General features: G+C 43.9%; 1 protein-coding gene across 1 annotated transcript; it reads left to right on the top strand.

Moving 5' to 3' along the window:
• Window positions 1–8,254: 8,254 nt before the first annotated feature.
• LOC123045872 (probable E3 ubiquitin-protein ligase ARI8) lies at window positions 8,255–18,160 on the top strand. Its single transcript, XM_044469098.1, has 15 exons — window positions 8,255–8,676; window positions 10,532–10,656; window positions 11,590–11,692; window positions 12,243–12,333; window positions 14,115–14,287; window positions 14,602–14,706; window positions 14,780–14,868; window positions 15,498–15,605; window positions 15,694–15,784; window positions 15,865–15,954; window positions 16,584–16,631; window positions 16,737–16,808; window positions 16,893–16,992; window positions 17,071–17,197; window positions 17,491–18,160. Exons 1-15 carry the CDS (start codon window positions 8,512–8,514, stop codon window positions 17,771–17,773), a joined length of 1,770 nt encoding a protein of 589 aa, XP_044325033.1. The 5' UTR covers window positions 8,255–8,511; the 3' UTR covers window positions 17,774–18,160.
• The last annotated feature ends 510 nt before the right edge of the window (window positions 18,161–18,670 follow it).

The following is an 18,670-nucleotide window of genomic DNA, read 5'->3' as shown; positions in this document are numbered from 1 at the left end:
TCATTGGCTTGGCAATTTTAGAGAAACCTTCAATAAACCGGCGATGGTATCCGGCTGATCCAAGGAAACTCCGGATTTGAGACACTGTTGTGGGTGCCAATCAATCAAGCACGTCTTTTACTTTGCTTGGGTCCATGGCTATACCTTCTGCGTATAGTATATGCCCAAGGAATTCAACTTGCTTGAGCCAAAACTCACATTTACTGAACTTGGCATACAGTTGATGGTCACGGAGTCTTTGTATGACCTCTCGGAGGTGTCCTTTGTGCTCGTCTTTGCTTTTTGAGTATATGAGAATATCATCGATAAAAACCACCATGAATTTATCGAGGAAATCCATGAATACTTTATTCATCATGTGCATGAAGAAAGCAGGGGCATTGGTGAGGCCGAAGGACATAACCGTATATTCATAAAGACCGTACCGAGTAGTGAATGCGGTCTTAGGAATATCTTCCTTTTTAATCTTGAGTTGGTGGTATCCGGTCCTCAAATCAATCTTGGAGAACACTTTGGCCCCACTAAGTTGATCAAATAAGTCATCAATCCTGGGTAGTGGGTATTTGTTTTTGATGGTGACATCATTTAGCTGACGGTAATCTACACGCATACGGAGACTTCCATCTTTCTTATTCACGAATATAGCAGGTGATCCCCATGGTGAGGAACTGGGACGAATATAGCCCTTTTGGAGCATCTCATTAAGCTGTTTCTTTAGCTCCACTAATTCTGATGGCGGCATTTGATAATTTTTCTTGTATAACGGTGCGGTTCCGGGCACAAGATCAATAGCAAACTTGAGCTCTCGGTCTGGTGGCATGCCTGGCAGCTCTTTTGGAAACACGTTAGGAAACTCACTGACTACGGGAATTAATTCCAACTCAGCCACAACGGTAAAAACCATTTCTTTTTGGGGTATGCTCCTGCGGGCATGGAATTTTGTAGCTTGCCCTTCTGGACTGGTCAAGGTGACTTCTCGGGTTGCACAATTAATACAGACTTGGTATTGTGTCAACCAGTTCATTCCCAAAATGATGTCCAACTTAACAGACTCAATGACTATCAAGGAAGCTGGAAAGTGGACTCCATTGATATTTATTTCCAGATTACGGCAGACCAGATTGCTTCTGAGCAAATATCCCGGGGATTGTACCAACATATTCTTGCTCAAAATCGAATAAGGGAATTTGTTTTGGGTAACAAAACTCCGCGAAATAAAAGAGTGGGAAGTCCCAGAGTCAAATAAAATTACAACAGGTATGCTATTAACTAAAAACATACCAATGACAACTTTGGGGTTCTCTTGGGCTTCGTCTGCGGAGAGGGCGTGGACTTGGCCGGTGATGTTTTTCTGGTCAGAGTATGCCCCAATAAAGTTAACTTGTGGCCTGAATGGAGGGTTATTCCTACCGCCCTTGGGACACTATCGGGCATAATGTCTGGTTTGCCCACAACTGAAACAGGAATTGTTGTGCTGGCATTCTTCTTGCACCGGGTTGGTTATGACATTCTTGACTTGTGTAGGGGCCTTGTTGAAATTTTGCTGCCAATTGGGCTTGTACTCTACTTGCGTTTGCTGCCAGGTACGAGCCTTCTGCATAGGTTGAACCTCCTTCCTTGGTTCAAACTTGCGCTTGTGATCATTATTTGAAGTCTTGTTGTCGTGTATCAGTTTGTGCTCCCTCTCAGCAATGAGTGCCTTGTTAACTAGAGTTTGGAAGTCGGTGAAATCAAACATACTGAGAGTGCACCGGAGATGTTGATTTAATCCTCCAAGAAAATGATCAATCTTCCTTTCTTCGGTGGCCACATCATGAAGAGAGTAGCGGGCCAAATGATTGAACTTATATTAAATATTCACTCACTGACTGACTTCCTTGGAGGAGCGCAAGGATTCGCGCTGCTTGACTTTCATAACTCCAGCAGGAATATGATATTTACGAAATCGATCCTTGAATTTTACCCAGGTGATTTCTTCATCGGCAGGCCACATGGATTTTTCATTTTCCCACCATATTGCGGCAGCGCCCTCCAGATAACGAGTTGTAAATGGGACTTTGTCATTTGTATCAGTACGAGCAATCTCAAGTTTCTTCTCAATAGTTCGCAACCAGTCATCCGCATTCAATGGAACAACAACTGGCTAAAACAGGGAGGGTTGGTTCTCTGGAAGTCTGACAGTTTGGAGTGATGACCGTTCTGATTTCCATTCTGTTCAACCATAGCTTGCACACTTCTCAACATTTCAAGCAGATCATTAGTTTGCCTTTCTTCAAACATACAAAGAATTTGCTCGGTGGATGGTGGATTTGGCGGTGGAGGCGGTGGTAGAACGTATGGCTCGGGGGAGTGTCCTGCCTGTCGCGCGGAACGACGAACAGGAGTATCCTCACAAGCATCGCTATTGTTGCCTCCCCGCGTCATCCTATTGTTTTTCCCAAGACAACACAATTGAGATGAGCAACATCCAAGAAGGAATACAGTGGGGAAAAGCCAGCGACAAAACCCGAAAGAAGGCGAACAACCGAAGAAAACCCATCAAAAAGAAGAAAGTCCAACATAATTATACATAGACCCGTACATAAAGGATAAATGACATAATAAGTTCAACTACTCTCATACATCGAACGAAACATCATGACTCATACGACTACATCCGTACATCATCCTGACAACTGCGAATACTCGAGCGCTCTAATGCTCTGCTGGTGCTGCGGTGTCCTCTCCTGAAGCGGACTCGGATCCTGAACTGACTGCATTAACCGTGACCTCTGGGTTAAATGTAACACGACGATGCTGCCTCGAGGGCTCTCCCTCAGGAGCAGGTGCAGGATGAGGCTGAAGCATCGGGGCTACAAGGGTGGCGAGAAGAGAAACCCACTCAGCAGGAGCACTAAGAGGGTTCACAGTCGAGGTGCCCGAGCTACTCAAAGGAGCAACTGGTGAAACTGATGAGCTAGAACTGGATGGAAGATAAGGAGTAAATCCCGTAGACGATGGAGTAGTGATAGCTCTAGTAGCGGCTACAGTAACACGGGCACGAGTCAGCTCTCGAGCCAGCTCGTGGATCAACAGGTAGCTAGCAGTAATGTATCGAGAAAGGTGGCTAGTAGTACTATCGAACTACGGATAATTGGTAGGAAAATGGACACGACCATTGTCGTGCAGGGAGGGATAGTAGTAGAAACCTGGATGGTTCTGCATCCGGACCTTGTTATAGCGTAGCTCGACAAGGACCTCAAACGCAGCAAACTGGACAGCCTGAGAAGCGGTAGAAGCGTAACCTCTCCTGGAAGTGCGAGTGTAAGAATTGGAGGAAGAATTGGTGCGCAGAGTAACCACGGCGTGGTACTCATACACTGAATCTGACAGACGCTCTCGGTACACCCGATAGACTGGGTCGTCACCGTGAGGATACAGTCGACGCCACACGTTGCGAAGGACATGCGGCGACATGTACGGCATCAGCTGCAACTGGCACGGATACAGCACCGGAGCCATCTACACTCACAGCCATTAGTAGGTTAGAAATAAAATAACCAAGTGCATGCGAAGCAACAACCAACTAAAAATACTGTCGTCACTCAACTTTTACGCTTCTAACGTCTAGTAACGCGGCGGGAGTCTAGCATGTCCTACAGTCAGCGCGGCTCTGATACCAAGTGTTGTGGCACCCCGGCTCAGAGCAACCGGTTTACCTTGCATTGCCAGCCCAGAGACCATGTCTTCTAGCAACATACAACATCTTGGTACATAATACAACTGCTTTATTGATGCTAGAAGAACATAGTTCATATTACAACAAGTTAGAAGGCCAAGCGACACACACGGTGCGGCTGAACCATATGAACATTATTTAATGAACATAAGGGGGCCTCGATCATGACGACTACATGGCAGTGGAACGATGATGAAGCGGGACTCCATAGCACAGGGACACCAATGTGAACATGATCTAGACTCGAACAGCACTCCGTTCCAACGAACCTTTCCTAAAATCTGGCATGACACGCCAGGTTAGTACATTGAATGTACTTGCAAGCTCACAACAAGCATAAACATAATGACAAACAATATCATGATATTAACCAATTTAATCATCAATGCAAAATCATACTATGGATGCGGTGAATCAAATCTCGTGCCTCAAGTCCCAGGGACTTGCTTAAAAACGGGTTACCATGTAACCAAACAGTGATCTTTCTCGGATCACAAACGGACCAACAACTTGGTCATCAAACGGGTTGCCACGCAACCAAACGGTAATCTTTCTCGGATCACAAACAGACCAACAACTTGGTCATCAAACGGGTTGCCTCGCAACCAAACAGTGATCTTTCTCGGACCACAAACGGACCAACAACTTGGTCATCAACATCAAGATCATCCTCTTTCCAACAGTGCCATGGTATTAGTGTGCAAGATTTGTTTAAAATGTTGACCCATGGTGTGACCTACTTTCGAGCGTGCCCATAACCGTGGACCCGGCTATCGATAGATTTAATACACTATGCAGAGGTAGCGCACTGTACCCACACCAAGGAACCCATGGCCTCGCACTCCCATTCGGGTGGACCAACGACATTCCAACAAAACTTCTCCATTGCCACGACACTCTCTCGGCCACTCCGACTAACTCCCCACTGGGCTAAGTCATGGGTGGCCCCGTGTCTACCCCAGACACCAATGGCCACCGTCGTGGCAAAACGGTCCCAAACGGGGACAAGGTACCATAACAACATCAACGGGCACACAAGGTTATGTCTGCTTACCGGGCCAGGGTACCGCACGCCCATAACCTTCCCTCGTTGGAGGTACCGACCAGAGGCATGACAACGGACCGAATAAAGGCCTTCCCATAAAGGCAAATGTGGTTGCGCTGGAAAAACTCGAATCAGTGGCACCATGACCTGATCAACGATATGTTCAAGTTGATTTATTATCAGGTTCAACTCAAAATAAAAATGACCGGTGTCATGACATGCCATGCAAATGCACTCATATAACATGCTCCACTACTCATCAGAACCATACTGGGCCAACTTATATCCAGCACTAATCAAACAGTTCAGAACCTCATGGCACTTTTATGGTCATGTTTATGCAACAACTTATCATGGCAAAAACTTAGCATAATCATTTTCTTATTCAAGAAAATATTCTTCAAACTAGTCCTCCTTATAAGCAAATTATTTCTCCATAGCCTATTATCACTTATAATAACTTAAATCTAACTTAGTTAACTCTTAACTTTCTGTAAATCAACATACCCACATGAATAAGCTTGCAACAAGATGAAAATAATTATTTATCTAGGTGATTTAAATGCATGAACTAATTTAAACCATTCAAGTTAAAAAATAAATCACACATATTGCAGTGACACCATGAAAATGTTGCTGTGACTTGCCTTAGTGCAGATGAGGGTCACACTCTCCCTAGTGATCCTCAAGACAAGCTCCACCTTCTGAAAACAATTATAAACACAAAAAGAAAACATCAAGAACCCTTCTAAAATTTACCAGAAAATCTAGGCAACAGGGAAAAATCCCGTCTTTGGTGTGCTGCTAGAGATTTTCATACAAAACCCAATGCAAAAAGAATCAATTCATTTGGACTTAAGGTTAAAAAGTTGTGGCTGTTTGAAGTGTTCTGGAGTTTAAATTTTGAATTTAAATAAACAGAACTGGGGGAGGGGGGGTGAAGTCGAAGGCGTAAACCCCGCGGGGCGCCTCCACTCGTGCCGCTTCGGGCGCATACAGAGTGGCTGACTAGCGGGCCTCGCTAGTCAGGTGAGAGGGAGGGGGGAGAGAGACAGAGGGCGACGGGGCTCTGTCGGAGCACACGCCGTCGAGGAGGGCGCCTTGGCCAGAACTGGAGGGAGGGATCGAAAGAGGGGAGGGAGGCGCACCTGCCCATACCTGTAGGTTATCTAGGGGTGGTCGGACAGCGTCGGAAATGGCCTCTCCAGCGGCGACAAAAGGCAGAGGTCGCCGGAGTTGAAGACGACGGCGACTAGAGGCAGCAGCAGGGGCTCCAACCGGGCGGAACGGCACCACTAAGGCACGACGGAGGCCCTGGAAGGGTCGCCTGAGCTTGGAAGGGGCTGGAGTGGTGCGTTCGGACAGAGGGGATCGCCGGCGAGCTCGAGCTCGGGGACGGCGGCCCGAGGCCTGCCCGGCCGGGCCACGGCTTTCTACAGGTTTGTGGAGTGTGTGCGAGTGGATGATGATCGAGGAGGCTGGGAAGAGCTCTATTTATAGCCGAGTGGCGAGAGGTGCTCGGGCTTCGTCCGAGGACACCTGAACGCTGCGCCCGGCGATGAGCGGCGTTAGTGAGAGAGGGGGAAGGCGACGCAACTCACACGGGAACTGTGGGCGCGTGGAGACGAGCACAAGAGCGAGGGGATGGCGACGAACACAGTGCGCAACACACTGTTGGGTTGGCCAGACCGCGCCCGTGCTCGCTGCGGTGAGCTCCGGCGTCGGCGAGCGCCAGGGTGAAGTTAATGGCGTCGGGACGGTGATGGTGGCGGGGTTTGGCAAGGTTTGGCAGGCGGGGAAGCGATCACACGAGCAACAGAAGCGAGGGCGCGATGCAGAGCGCGTCGGTTGCATGCCAGCACGCTTGGTCGAACGCGGTCACCGCGTGAATCTGACCTTAGGCCGAGCTAAGCCTAAACTTCATGTCTGGCGTGTTGTCCGTTGTAGATTTAGAGGTTACCACACTTTGGTTTGAGCTGAGGCGCAGTAAACATGAATTTTACTTCACTGCAAGTTACTGGGCAGTAACTTTGAGGGCTTGCTGTGGTTAAACGGCTGGGAGTTGGGAGCTGTGCTTTGGTGGTTAGCAATGATCTAGGAGGGTAGTGATGCACAAGAAAATACAGCACCAATGGAGCAAGTAAAATGGTAGTTGCTGTAGAAACTATCATTTCTGCCCAGAACGAAAAATAATTTCTGTAGCAAAAATATTCCAAAAAGTGGTGTGATATTTTTGCTCAGGGAGGTGACCTAGGGTTCAAAGGATTTTTTTTTTGATTTTTCTTAGATTTTTGTGGGCAAGAAAAATAGGGGTTGATTTGGAGCACAAGTTTCTGTTTAGGGTTTTTCAGAGGAAAATGAATATTTTTCATTAAAGAAAAATATCCATGACATTATTTTGAGGTAGACCAGAGAGGAAATGAGGGTTTGGAGGAGGAGTGAGCCACTTGGGTGAAAGCCAAGGTGATGCCCAAGTGTTTTAAGTCCAACTGAAATGATTCAAACTCAAAAATTCAAATCAAAACCCAATTGAAAACCAGAAGAGAAAGGAGTGCAAAAACCAGGCTGTCACAGACTTTTTCTATCTCCTTTCGATTTTCAATACAGTGATCTCTTCGGAGATCTATTCGATGTAACTTTTGATGTGTGTTTGTCGGGATCCGACGAATTGTGAGTTTATGATATTATTCATTAAAAGTATTTAAGTATTTTTTGAAATTTATATATGTGTAATTTTATAGCATTGTATTTCTCCGATATATCTATCTCTTTTGGTCAATTAGATTGATTTATCTTCAGCGGGAGAGGTGCATGATAGTATTTTCAATCTTGCGGTGTCCTTATTTTGTGACCGTAGGAGTTGCAAGACACGTATTTGTATTGTTGCTACTAAGGTTAAAACAATGAGGTCCAACCATATTATTTGATCTTACTTTATCTGAATTATATCATCATGCTTCAAACATTTTTTTTTGTTATGAGCTTAATATCTTGCGATGCATGCTAGATAGCGCTGCTTACTTAATACCAAGCATTACTCGACAGTCGTGCCGCTTCAATCCGACAGTAAGAGGTTGCACCCATCTTGTGCAGGCGTCAATGCCGGAGCAGCCGCTCTCCAGCGACATGAACGTGGGCAGCTGACGTCAGGCGAGACCGCGCGCTGGCGTGGGTGGATGTTTGGGATGGGCCAAGGACGGTCAGACGCGGGGCGTGATAGTGATTTAGACGTCCACAAAGTCTCAACTTTGTTTCCGGTTTATACACAGGCGGGTCCGGAAAATGCCCTTATTGGGTTATCCAAAGAGCTTTGAATCTGAAGTCAATAGAAAATCCCACGGATAGCTGAAAACACGGACAGAAAGTACTGTAAGAAAAACACTACGCGCACAAGAACGAGTGACAAGAGATAACTCAAAGCAAAGTGGGGGAGAGAGGAGTAAGAAAACGAGAGGAGAAAGCTTGCTATTCTCCTGCAGCAGCCGAGCGAGCGAATCCACCCGACCCACCATTCCCACCAATCCGTCCTCCCCATTCCGCCCCACTCCCCCCATCCCCCCCGACACAGGCGCATCCTCCTCTCCCTCCCCGCCTCTGCCCCGAACCCGCGTGGGCGCTGCCGCGCCCCCGCGCCCCGGGCCCGATTGCTCCCTCCTCGTGGTGGGCGCCGCTCCGATCCGCCCGATCCGCGCTGCTCCTGAGGCTCCGGCGGCGAGCGGAGGCGAGCGCTGGCGGCGGCGGGGCGGTGATGGACTCCGAGGACGACATGCACGACGCCAACGACTCAGCGGACGACGACTTCTACAGCGGCGGGGAGGCTGGGCTCGCCGCCAGCGATGACGGCGACGGCGACTACGACTTCGCCGACCACGACTCCGACGACTCCCCCGAGCTCCTCTCTCACCGGCAGCAGGTGATCTCGGTTTCCCGTCCAGGATGGGTGTGTGCTTGGAGTGGCGCAATCACGTAGCTCGTGTTTCCATCTTTTTGATGTGGGAATGTGCGGGTACTGTAGTTTCGTGAATCTAGACGATCGATGGGCTTGCTATTCATATGCTACTGCTACGGCCTTCCTTCTCTAGTAGACTGGGCTGTGGCTCGGGCGAATGGCCTTGCCCTTGCATTGCCCGTCATCCTCAATAAATATGTGTTGGTGCAAGCTAGGGCCTCCGGGGAATATTTATTTTTTGTGTGAGAGCAGTGGTGGATCCAGGATTATAAATAACGCAGTCAACATTGTTGACGAATAATATACATTTTGGCCACCTGACTGCCGATACTTTGTCCTAGACAAGCAAATACTAAATTCATAAAAGTATACATACAGTAAATAATGAGATGATGCAATATTGTGAATTACGATGACAACTTTGTTTGGGATGTAATTTATAACTTTACACATAAAAGTTTAATTACTAGCAAATGGTAAGTCATGATGTTATAAGAAAAAAAAAGTCATGATGGACCAAAACAAGGTAAGGCTCTAGGTGGTATGCATGTACCCTACTAATTAAATGCCAAATCACAGAGTATATGAGCTGCCATGCAATTCTTCAATATGTCTAAATTTTGGATGTCTACACAATGCTAGTCATTTTTTATCCCACATATCCATGTACAAAACCTATTGATGTATGGGGCACTTAGAACTTGACAATGGCAAAAAGTATTGCTGACCTGCTGTACCACACCACGCTGCCAAAATCTAGCGGAGCTCCTCCCAGTTCCAAAGCAAAGTTTTTATGGGCGGACATCAACAGAGATGATGGCATTAGGATATAATGGTTCATCTGTTAGTTACTTCTTTTCCCTGGGTTTCCCTCTTGTTTTAGTCGACGAACTTCCTAACTTGGGTAGCTTCATTATCTGGCAAACTTGAGTAGCTTACGTGGTTTCTTGTTGTTCCACTTCTCTCCATACCACTACCTTCCTTATTGACCCAGCAAGTCAGCAACACAGACCTCGCTTTTCAGTTGTCATTATCCCCTCCCCTGAAACCTTTATCTGCCTCCTTTCCAAGCTTCCAGCCATTGAGGTAATCCATTGCCCTGGCCATTTTCACCACTAGTTGCTGTCTTTACTCTACATGTGTACATAGTCATAGATGAGTAGCATTGCTGTCTGCTGATCCATCAACTGTCTGACCATCGAGAATTCCTGTCACTAGGCCGGCCCAACCCTGCCTCGTGCACTCAACCAAATTCTTGTGAAGAAGTTTCAGTTGCTTTCTGATATCAGTCTCTGCTTTGATTGGTATATGTGTTGGAGGTATAAGGAATGTTTTAAGGAAGGATAACCTGATAAGTTACTATTTGTTCCTTAAGTGTACTGTTCTGTGGTGCTTCCAGCTTCACAAACATGAAACAAACTAAATAATGTGCTCTGAAAGCCAAATTCCAGCTTTTGGCTTCCTAAAAAAGCATTGTCTATTCCAACATAAGCCTGTAAATTAAATAAACTGGTCTCTCAGAGAAGCTACATCTAGGCCAAACTTGGACAACAATCTTCAAAGTTGCATTAGAAAAGTAGGTTAGGTTGTTTGCCAAGTCAGAATAGCACTGTTCTACCTTCAAATAATGCATTAGATTTTTCTGGTCATCAATAGTTTTAATTTATTTAGTAATCATAATGTGTTGCTTAAGTGGTTGCATTTGATACTATTTATATTGACTTGTGAAATTAATCGCTCTCAGCTCAATGTTTCTCATTGCTTATTCGACCTTCATGCCCTGCTATTCTTATCGTCATTCACTTGTTTTGTGCACCAGCAAAATTACTGCATATTGAGTGAAGCTGGTATAAAGCAGCGGCAAGAGGATGACATAAATAGGGTTTCAACTGTTCTCTCAATTTCAAAGTCGGAAGCATGTGTTCTTCTTCGCAGCTATAACTGGTAACATCACCTTGCCCTATAGTGATCTGCTCCTTTTGGGGTTGTTAGATACTTGGATATCGCCGTGGCTTTTAGATTTTTGTACTCTGAGACCCAAGTTACATTTCTGTATTGCTATAGTTATGTTTGACCGATTCAGACACAAAAGGTATATGCGTGCAGCAGGTTATTAAGGTGTAGATGTGTTGCAAAGCTGGGTTATCGAGTTGCTATTTATCGTTATCTCACCCATATTGCAAATATAAGATGTCCTGGAATCCATGATTGTCAACACTTAAGTTTGACTGTCCTATATATAAAAATTTCTGGATTGACTCCATAATTAGATTCGTCACGAAATACATTTCCATAACATTTAGGTTTGTGAGTTAGGACAGCATATTATGGTAAAAACCGTGGTACTTAGGAATCTGTGTCATTTTTCCAAACCAAGTTATGTTTGCAACAGTTCATCCACAACAACAACAACAAAAGCCTTTAGTCCCAAACAAGTTGGGGTAGGCTAGAGGTGAAACCAATAAGACCTCAAGACCAACTCATGGTTCTGGCACATGGATAATTCATCCATGAAAGTTTATTTCACTGCTTTTAGTTTTTAGCCTATTAGCTGAAGTGGTCATAGCTGTATACATCAAATGCTACTTGCCCATATATATGTACTTCATTTCTCCTTGTGATCTTATGTCGGTTGTTAGTGAAGGGGAGCCTTGGCGCAGTGGTAAAGCTGCTGCCTTGTGACCATGAGGTCACGGGTTCAAGTCCTGGAAACAGCCTCTTACAGAAATGTAGGGAAAGGCCGCGTACTATAGACCCAAAGTGGTCGGACCCTTCCCCGGACCCTGCGCAAGCGGGAGCTACATGCAACCGGGCTGCCCTTTTTTTATCTTATGTTTGTTGTTAATTCCACTTTCTCATTTAATGTTTTCCCCACAGGAGTGTTAGTAAGGTGCATGATGAATGGTTCGTTGATGAAGAACGTGTTCGCAAGGTGGTTGGCTTTCCGGAGAAGCGCATTGAAATGCCAAATGACAGAGAAGTACATCACTACCTCAATTAGTTGAACTTGTTTTTTCATTTCACTAAGTACATTTCATTTTTTTGAGTCATATAGTAGTTGTTGGGAATTGCTGTGGTACAAGCATTTCTGAGCTACCTAGTGTTCCCAATATTTCTATTCCCCCCATTACCATTTGTAGGATGAGTTGTGGATGCTGAAAAAGGTGTACATAAAGCATATAAAATACAAACACACTTACTGTAGTCAGTCAATTATTTGGTACAGGCTTTCATATTTGCCACTTCCCAATATCTTAGCACCTACTTGTATCAGTATGCATGGCCACCAGCTCAGATTGTTCGAAAAAGGTATCGGCTAACATGCTTTTATCGTTGCAGGTTTGCAGTGTACACGTATTAGAACATAGTAGCTTTGCACTTGCTATGCATTGTGAGCGTCATGCGCATGTGCCATTTTTATGCCATTTCTCTTGCCTGTTTTCAACGGTTTCTAATTTCTACATAAGCTTATGTAAAACATTTGATGCTCTTAAATATTCAACTTATACAGTTTGTTCACTTTATAACAGCTGGCATGTGGAATTTGTTTTGAAAATTGCCCCCATGCATCAATGAGTGCTGCCGCATGTGGACATCCTTTCTGTAGTGTATGCTGGAGAGGTTGGTCAATCTGTTCTTTAAATACTCCTCTGTATATGGACCTTAAGGGTGTGTTTGGTTTAAGAAGAAGTGGGATGGAGTGTCATGGTCCCATTCCACCGGAATGGGTTGGTTCTGTTCCTGTGTTTGGTTGGGGATAAAATGTGGAATGTAATGGTTATATTTCAGCGTTTAGTTTGCAGAATTGGAATGGAATGGATTTGGAGATTATCTCTAACATGCAAATGTACAATATGAACAGTTACAGCCTTTTTATGTTTAACAAAAATTATGCGAAATACATTTCAATTGCACAATGATTTATCATCCACATATAATCTGATGTCTACAAAATTTATCATCACTAACTTATTTTCCAAGAATAGACAGAAAATATTAATTAAGTCCCAAAATCTAGATTACACTGGTACCAATGGCATCAAAATTTGTCAGAATCTCAACACAGAGCACATAAATGAAGCATTAATCAAGGAATGACAAGCTAGAAAAAACCAGTTGCTTCACTTGTTCCAGCTTTTGTGCTTGCCGCCGCTGATGCTTGCCAACGCTGCCGCTTCCTCTCTGCTACTTGCGCTGCTTGCTGCCCCGGCCGCTCCTTCCTCGCTGCTGCTGCTGCCCAGGTGTGGCCACCACCGACAAGCTGGCTACTGCCCCTTCCGCCACCATCGAAAGATAGAAGGCAGACAAGCCAACGGCCATGCGATCTGCTGCTGCCTGTACTCCACCCGAAAGACAGATAGGGGACGCATATTTCCTGCTCGCCGTTGTCGTCGTACCGCCGTCGTTGCCCTGGTGAAGGCCGGATCCGTGCCATCCCGGCTGCCGTCGTTGGAGGGGATGCCTTGAGGATAAGGACGTCGAATGGGACGCCTCAGGTGTGCTCGGCTGGGACGTGGCCAGGGCGGCTGCGAGCGCAACGGCGAGCAGCGCCAGCGCGAGGATGCGGTGGGAGTGGCCGGCGACGCAGATTGAAGGAGGAAGCCTGGCGGCGCAGATCGAGGGAGGAAGAGAGACGAGGAGAGGCGTCGCATGAGAGAGGGAGAGGAGTGCGCGACCGGTTCCGCGTGATTCCTCTGATTTGGAGGTATCGCTGCGTTCCGGATCTGGGCCGAATATTCGTTTGGTGGGAACGAGTGGGTTCCATTCCAGCTGTATACCAAACGGCAGAACAAGGCCCAGGAACGGGTCCGACCCATGTCATTCCAGTTCATGACTGAAACCAAAAACACCCTAAATTCTTTGTTGTGTGGAATCATGCTTTCTGTTTTCATGCTCATATTGTAACAAACCATGAACTGTCATTTCTCTGTAGCCGTATACTGGGCTGGTGATAGTCAATGATACAATACCTCGTAATTACATTCTTCCGCAACCACTTTACTTGCTGGCATGGCATGCTCTTCTGTGCATTCAATTTCTCAGATGTTCTTTTCACAGATGTTATGGCTACCTAAAAAGCTTGCTTAAACAAATGTTCACTATGCTTAAGGTCTTTGAAGTGATTAGCATCAGTTACATCTTTGTTATACTGTAAATGAGTTGCATCCTTGTGAAATTTGCTATACTTTTCCGTGGAAAGGTCCACATTGCTTGTGGATGTAACAATCTAGTCCTAAATGGAGAAGCTGATCACTTACACTAGAGATTCATCGTATAGAAGTTTCAGTGCGATTGATTGGTGGTGTTTCTCTGTACCCTGTTTTACCCTTTTGCATTAATAGCTATATAATCGACCTATGATATTATGATGTCACTGCTTAAAGTTTCATGTGTATTGACAGGTTACATTAGCACTGCTATAAATGATGGTCCAGGATGTCTGATGTTGAGATGTCCTGATCCATCCTGTGCTGCCGCAGTTGGACAGGATATGATTAATTCGCTGGCTAATGAAGAGGATAAGGAAAAGTATGGGCGATATCTTCGCAGATCTTACATCGAGGATAATCGAAAGGTAAGTTGCTATAGCTTGATATAGAGGTATTGTAACCATGAACAATGAAATGATGTGGAGCTGATATTCCGATTTATGAAGATATTTATTTGTTGACAGTGTGAATATTGAACTTTGGTAGTGTTTTTATTTTTCAACAACCATTATTCTTATGTGCAATTGTTTTCACATTTTGAAAGGGTGTAGTTAATTGGTAATTGTAATGAATGACACAACAAAATGATCAACTGCCATATTTAGCCAACTCTTGAACTAATAATATAAATGTTTTATTTTACTATACTGTTGATTAAAGGCATTTCTATGTGTAACAGACAAAGTGGTGTCCTGCTCCTGGATGTGAATATGCAGTAGAATTTGTCGTGGGCAGTGGCAGCTATGATGTTAATTGCAATTGTTCATATGGGTTCTGTTGGAATGTGAGTATTTGACCGATTAATTCGTTTATCTCATAATAGGCAGAATATAAACTATCTGAAATAAATCTTGCAGTGCACTGAGGAAGCTCATCGTCCAGTAGACTGTGCCACTGTTTCAAAGTGGATCCTCAAGAACAGCGCAGAGTCTGAGAATATGAATTGGTATTGTAGGATGACTTACTTTGCTTATTCTCAATCTGGAACTAGAATATTATTTTCGACACTTGGCATGTTAATCAATGATAAAGTCTACCCCCGCACCCAAGTTGTACCACTATATCACCTTGCATCCATTTTGATCACTTCAATATTGTGCATGTGCAGAGTCTTATGATTATTATTATGAGATGGGGTGTGTTGCGGATATTGTAAGCTTTAGCTAGATAACGTGGATTGTTATTTTTTATGGTAGTTGGACAATCGTCCTTGATCTCCTGGTGGGACGCACTGCATCCTGCTGTGGTGATCATGCTAGCCAACCAGGTAGGTGAAGAGAGAGATAGGGTCGAGGAGAGTTTTTTTAGCTTGGATGTCATTATTATTGTAATAACATGATGATCTTCTAAAACCACTTAATGTTTGGAGTTGTAAAAATTTGAAGTATTTGGCCAGTTGTATGATGGATCTGATAAATTATACTCCCTCAGTTCCATAATAAGTGTCGTAGTTTTAGTTTAAATTTGAACTAAAACCACGACACCTATTATGGAACAGAGGGAGTATCTTTTAGTCTCGTTTTTTTCAGGTGTGAACTGTACTGTTATCTTCCTAACTGCTGGGTATGGTTTCAGGATACTGGCTAACTCAAAGCCTTGCCCTAAGTGCAAGCGGCCTATTGAGAAAAACCAGGGATGCATGCATATCACATGCACACCTCCATGTAAATTTGAGTTTTGCTGGTATACAATCAGTCTTCTTTTCTGTGTTCTGTTTTTTGCACTTGAAATCTCCTATAGCTGAAATGATATTCGCGCTATTATAATGTAGGCTGTGTCTTGGTTCATGGTCGGAGCATGGAGAGAGGACCGGTGGATTTTATGCTTGTAACCGTTATGAGGCAGCAAGACAGGAAGGAGCGGTAGTGATTCTGATCCTAGATGTTTACTTCATTACCTAAAGATATAATGACATGTTCTATCTGTTTTGTTGTGGTTACAGTATGATGAATCTGAAAGGAGAAGAGAAATGGCGAAGAACTCCCTTGAGAGATATACACATTATTATGAACGATGGGCAGCTAATCAGTCAGTAAGTTATTCGTTATGAAAAAAGCAGCATGTACAGAACATTACTAGGATTCATAGTGACGATTTGTACCTTTTGAAGTAGACAATTATTCTGTTAGCTTAGCTAGGGTTCACCATTTTTGTCTTTTGCTTTGCTATCCTTGCATCATTTTTGGCGGACAAATAAATATAAGGCACTTCTGTTGAGCGTGCAGAATAATTGTTTAGAATTTTTTGAAGTGTTAGTTTTGAACTGCCTGAGATGATAGAGTTCTTGGTTGATTGGCTAGCTTGAGAGGATCAATCTATGTTTTTTTTTCTTTAAAAAAGAGGAGAGATAGCGAACTTGTTTCGCACCAAATATCATGGAAGTGGCATTGTGCTGCATCGTTCTTCTTAAGTTCACCTATTTGTCCAATGTTAAACCTGTTAATAATTTATAATCAATTGTTGAAATGCTGACAATAATGCAGTTTCTTGTATAAAGCAATTTTTCTCCTTGTGTTCAGATGTTGATATCAAGTCAATGCTGGTTTAGGTGCTGTTTCGTGTAGACAGGGTGACAGGAATATTCATGTTATATCTTTACCTGTTAGAACATGTAATCTCGTAACTCTTGTTGCTTTGACACTTTTTGTCTTCCTGATGTAGTCAAGGCAAAAGGCATTAGGAGACCTTCAGAGTCTGCAAAATGACAAGGTATATGAATATATGTGGCACTCACTGTTCATTTCACTGCTTTTATTATAGCTTACCTCAGCCTGTCCAGGACTCCTAAGACTGACTTCTGCAAATATTTCTCAGCTTGAAAAGTTAAGTGATATACAAAGTCAACCTGAGTCACAGCTCAAGTTCATCATAGAGGCATGGCTACAGGTATTACTTCACGGGTGTTATTATTCCCAAATTTAGGTCTCAAGTCTTCTTCCTCTCACGACTGGGTTTAATTTTGAAATGTAGATTGTTGAGTGTAGGAGGGTATTGAAGTGGACATATGCTTATGGTTATTACCTCCCAGAGCACGAACATGCCAAAAGACAGTTCTTTGAATATCTGCAAGGTTTGTAGTTTTACTATCATTGATAATACATAAGCATATCCTACTCATCTGATTTCTGCTTTGTGTGTATGCATATAGGTGAGGCTGAATCAGGTTTGGAGCGGCTGCATCAGTGTGCAGAGAAAGAACTTCAAATATACCTTGAAGCCGAGTCCCCCTCAAAAGATTTCAATGACTTCCGTACAAAGTTGGCTGGATTAACTAGGTAATTTGGATCACCTTTACATATGTTCTATCCTTTGCTGTGATGCTATGCATACCTATGAAGTGTTTTTTTTTTGCTTCATTCATTTATGTCTCTGTCTAAGCCGATTGAGATTTTCTTCAGTCTCAATTGATCTAGAAAAGTACATCTTCAGTTTAGTGAAAAGTGCTTGAGAAAATCTCAGTCGACTTTAGAATTAGCAGAACTGCTCATTCATTTTCTACCGACGACTTGGTCATCCATAACCATTTTGCTGCGTTTCCTCTGACATTTTCCTGTGGGGTATTTTACAGCGTGACTCGCAATTATTTTGAGAATCTTGTCCGGGCACTGGAGACTGGATTAAATGACGTTGGACCTTCTACTAGCCAAAGCACGGGCATCAAGAACACTACTTCTAAGAGCCTTGGTGGTAAGAGCAAGAGTGGTAAGAACAGGGCATCCGCTGCCGGCTCCAAATCAGGCAGCTCCAGCCGTGGCGTGGACGATAGCAACATTTGGACGTGTGATCAGTGTACATATGTAAACCCCAGATCGGCCAAGGCCTGCCAGGCTTGTGACCACCAACACCGATAGCAGTAGTCAGTCCTTGTTTAACATCTTAGCTCCGTCGATCGAGAAGAATCCTCTCAGGTCATACAGCTGTGGTACCCAACATATGCAAAAATTGCAGTTCTAAGGATATATGGGGCTACTGGAGTGAGGAGGCATCAGTAGAGTGCTGCATACAAAGGGAGGAGATTTGAATCTGCATTGTTTGCCCACTGACTGACTGCACCGCCTCGCGGCACCATCCAGTTCGTTGTGTACATAAACTATATCTGTAACTCTGTTTTGTTTCGTTGATGTAGGGTGTACTAGGGGTGTGCTCCACCAGAGAACAAGTTTTTTCTGTTGTAATGCTGTTGTAATCTTTCAATAATGCATTGATAATTTTAAGGAGGTGGAGTTTCTTGGACTGAACGGCTAAGTGGCATCAGTGTGCGGAAGTTTTGACATCGAAGGGACTTATGTGGAAGGATTGACTTGACCCGGCAAATGTAGTAAAAGTACTAAATTATATTCCTGCAAATCATTGAAATGATCTTTATACTAGTACTTAAAAAGAACGTAAGGTTTCAATTTCATCTTCTTTCGTCCAATCTTCCTTATATATGTTTCACTCTTTCCTTCTCTTTGAATTTTTACTCTTGAGTCTGATTTTTTTTCATCCATTCTCCCTAAATTAGAATCAATTGTCTCAAGTTTTATTAACTTAGCAAAATAAAAAACATATTTGTTTGGTAAGGCATCAAATTCTTACCAAATAAGTTTTGAACAATAAAATGACAGGTAAATCATGATGATTGCATACAAAAACTTGCTAAGATTTTAGTTTAATAATATAATAATGAACATGCACTCACGGGCTAATCTAATAGAATGATTATACTCCCGCTGCAATGCACCGGCAATTGTGTAGTGTACTAAAAA

This window comes from Triticum aestivum, chromosome 2B (genome assembly GCF_018294505.1).
Source record: "Triticum aestivum cultivar Chinese Spring chromosome 2B, IWGSC CS RefSeq v2.1, whole genome shotgun sequence".
NCBI classification, from domain to species: Eukaryota; Viridiplantae; Streptophyta; class Magnoliopsida; order Poales; family Poaceae; genus Triticum; species Triticum aestivum.
Note: the sequence above shows the minus strand (reverse complement) of the source record. Positions and strands in the feature narration are given on the sequence as shown.

Coding starts and splice junctions, on each gene's coding strand:
- LOC123045872 (XM_044469098.1), top strand. CDS start 8,512: ATGGACTCCGAGGACGACATGCACGACGCCAACGACTCAGCGGACGAC. Junction 14,288..14,601: donor ACATCGAGGATAATCGAAAG/GTAAGTTGCTAT, acceptor TATGTGTAACAG/ACAAAGTGGTGTCCTGCTCC. Junction 15,955..16,583: donor GATGGGCAGCTAATCAGTCA/GTAAGTTATTCG, acceptor TTCCTGATGTAG/TCAAGGCAAAAGGCATTAGG.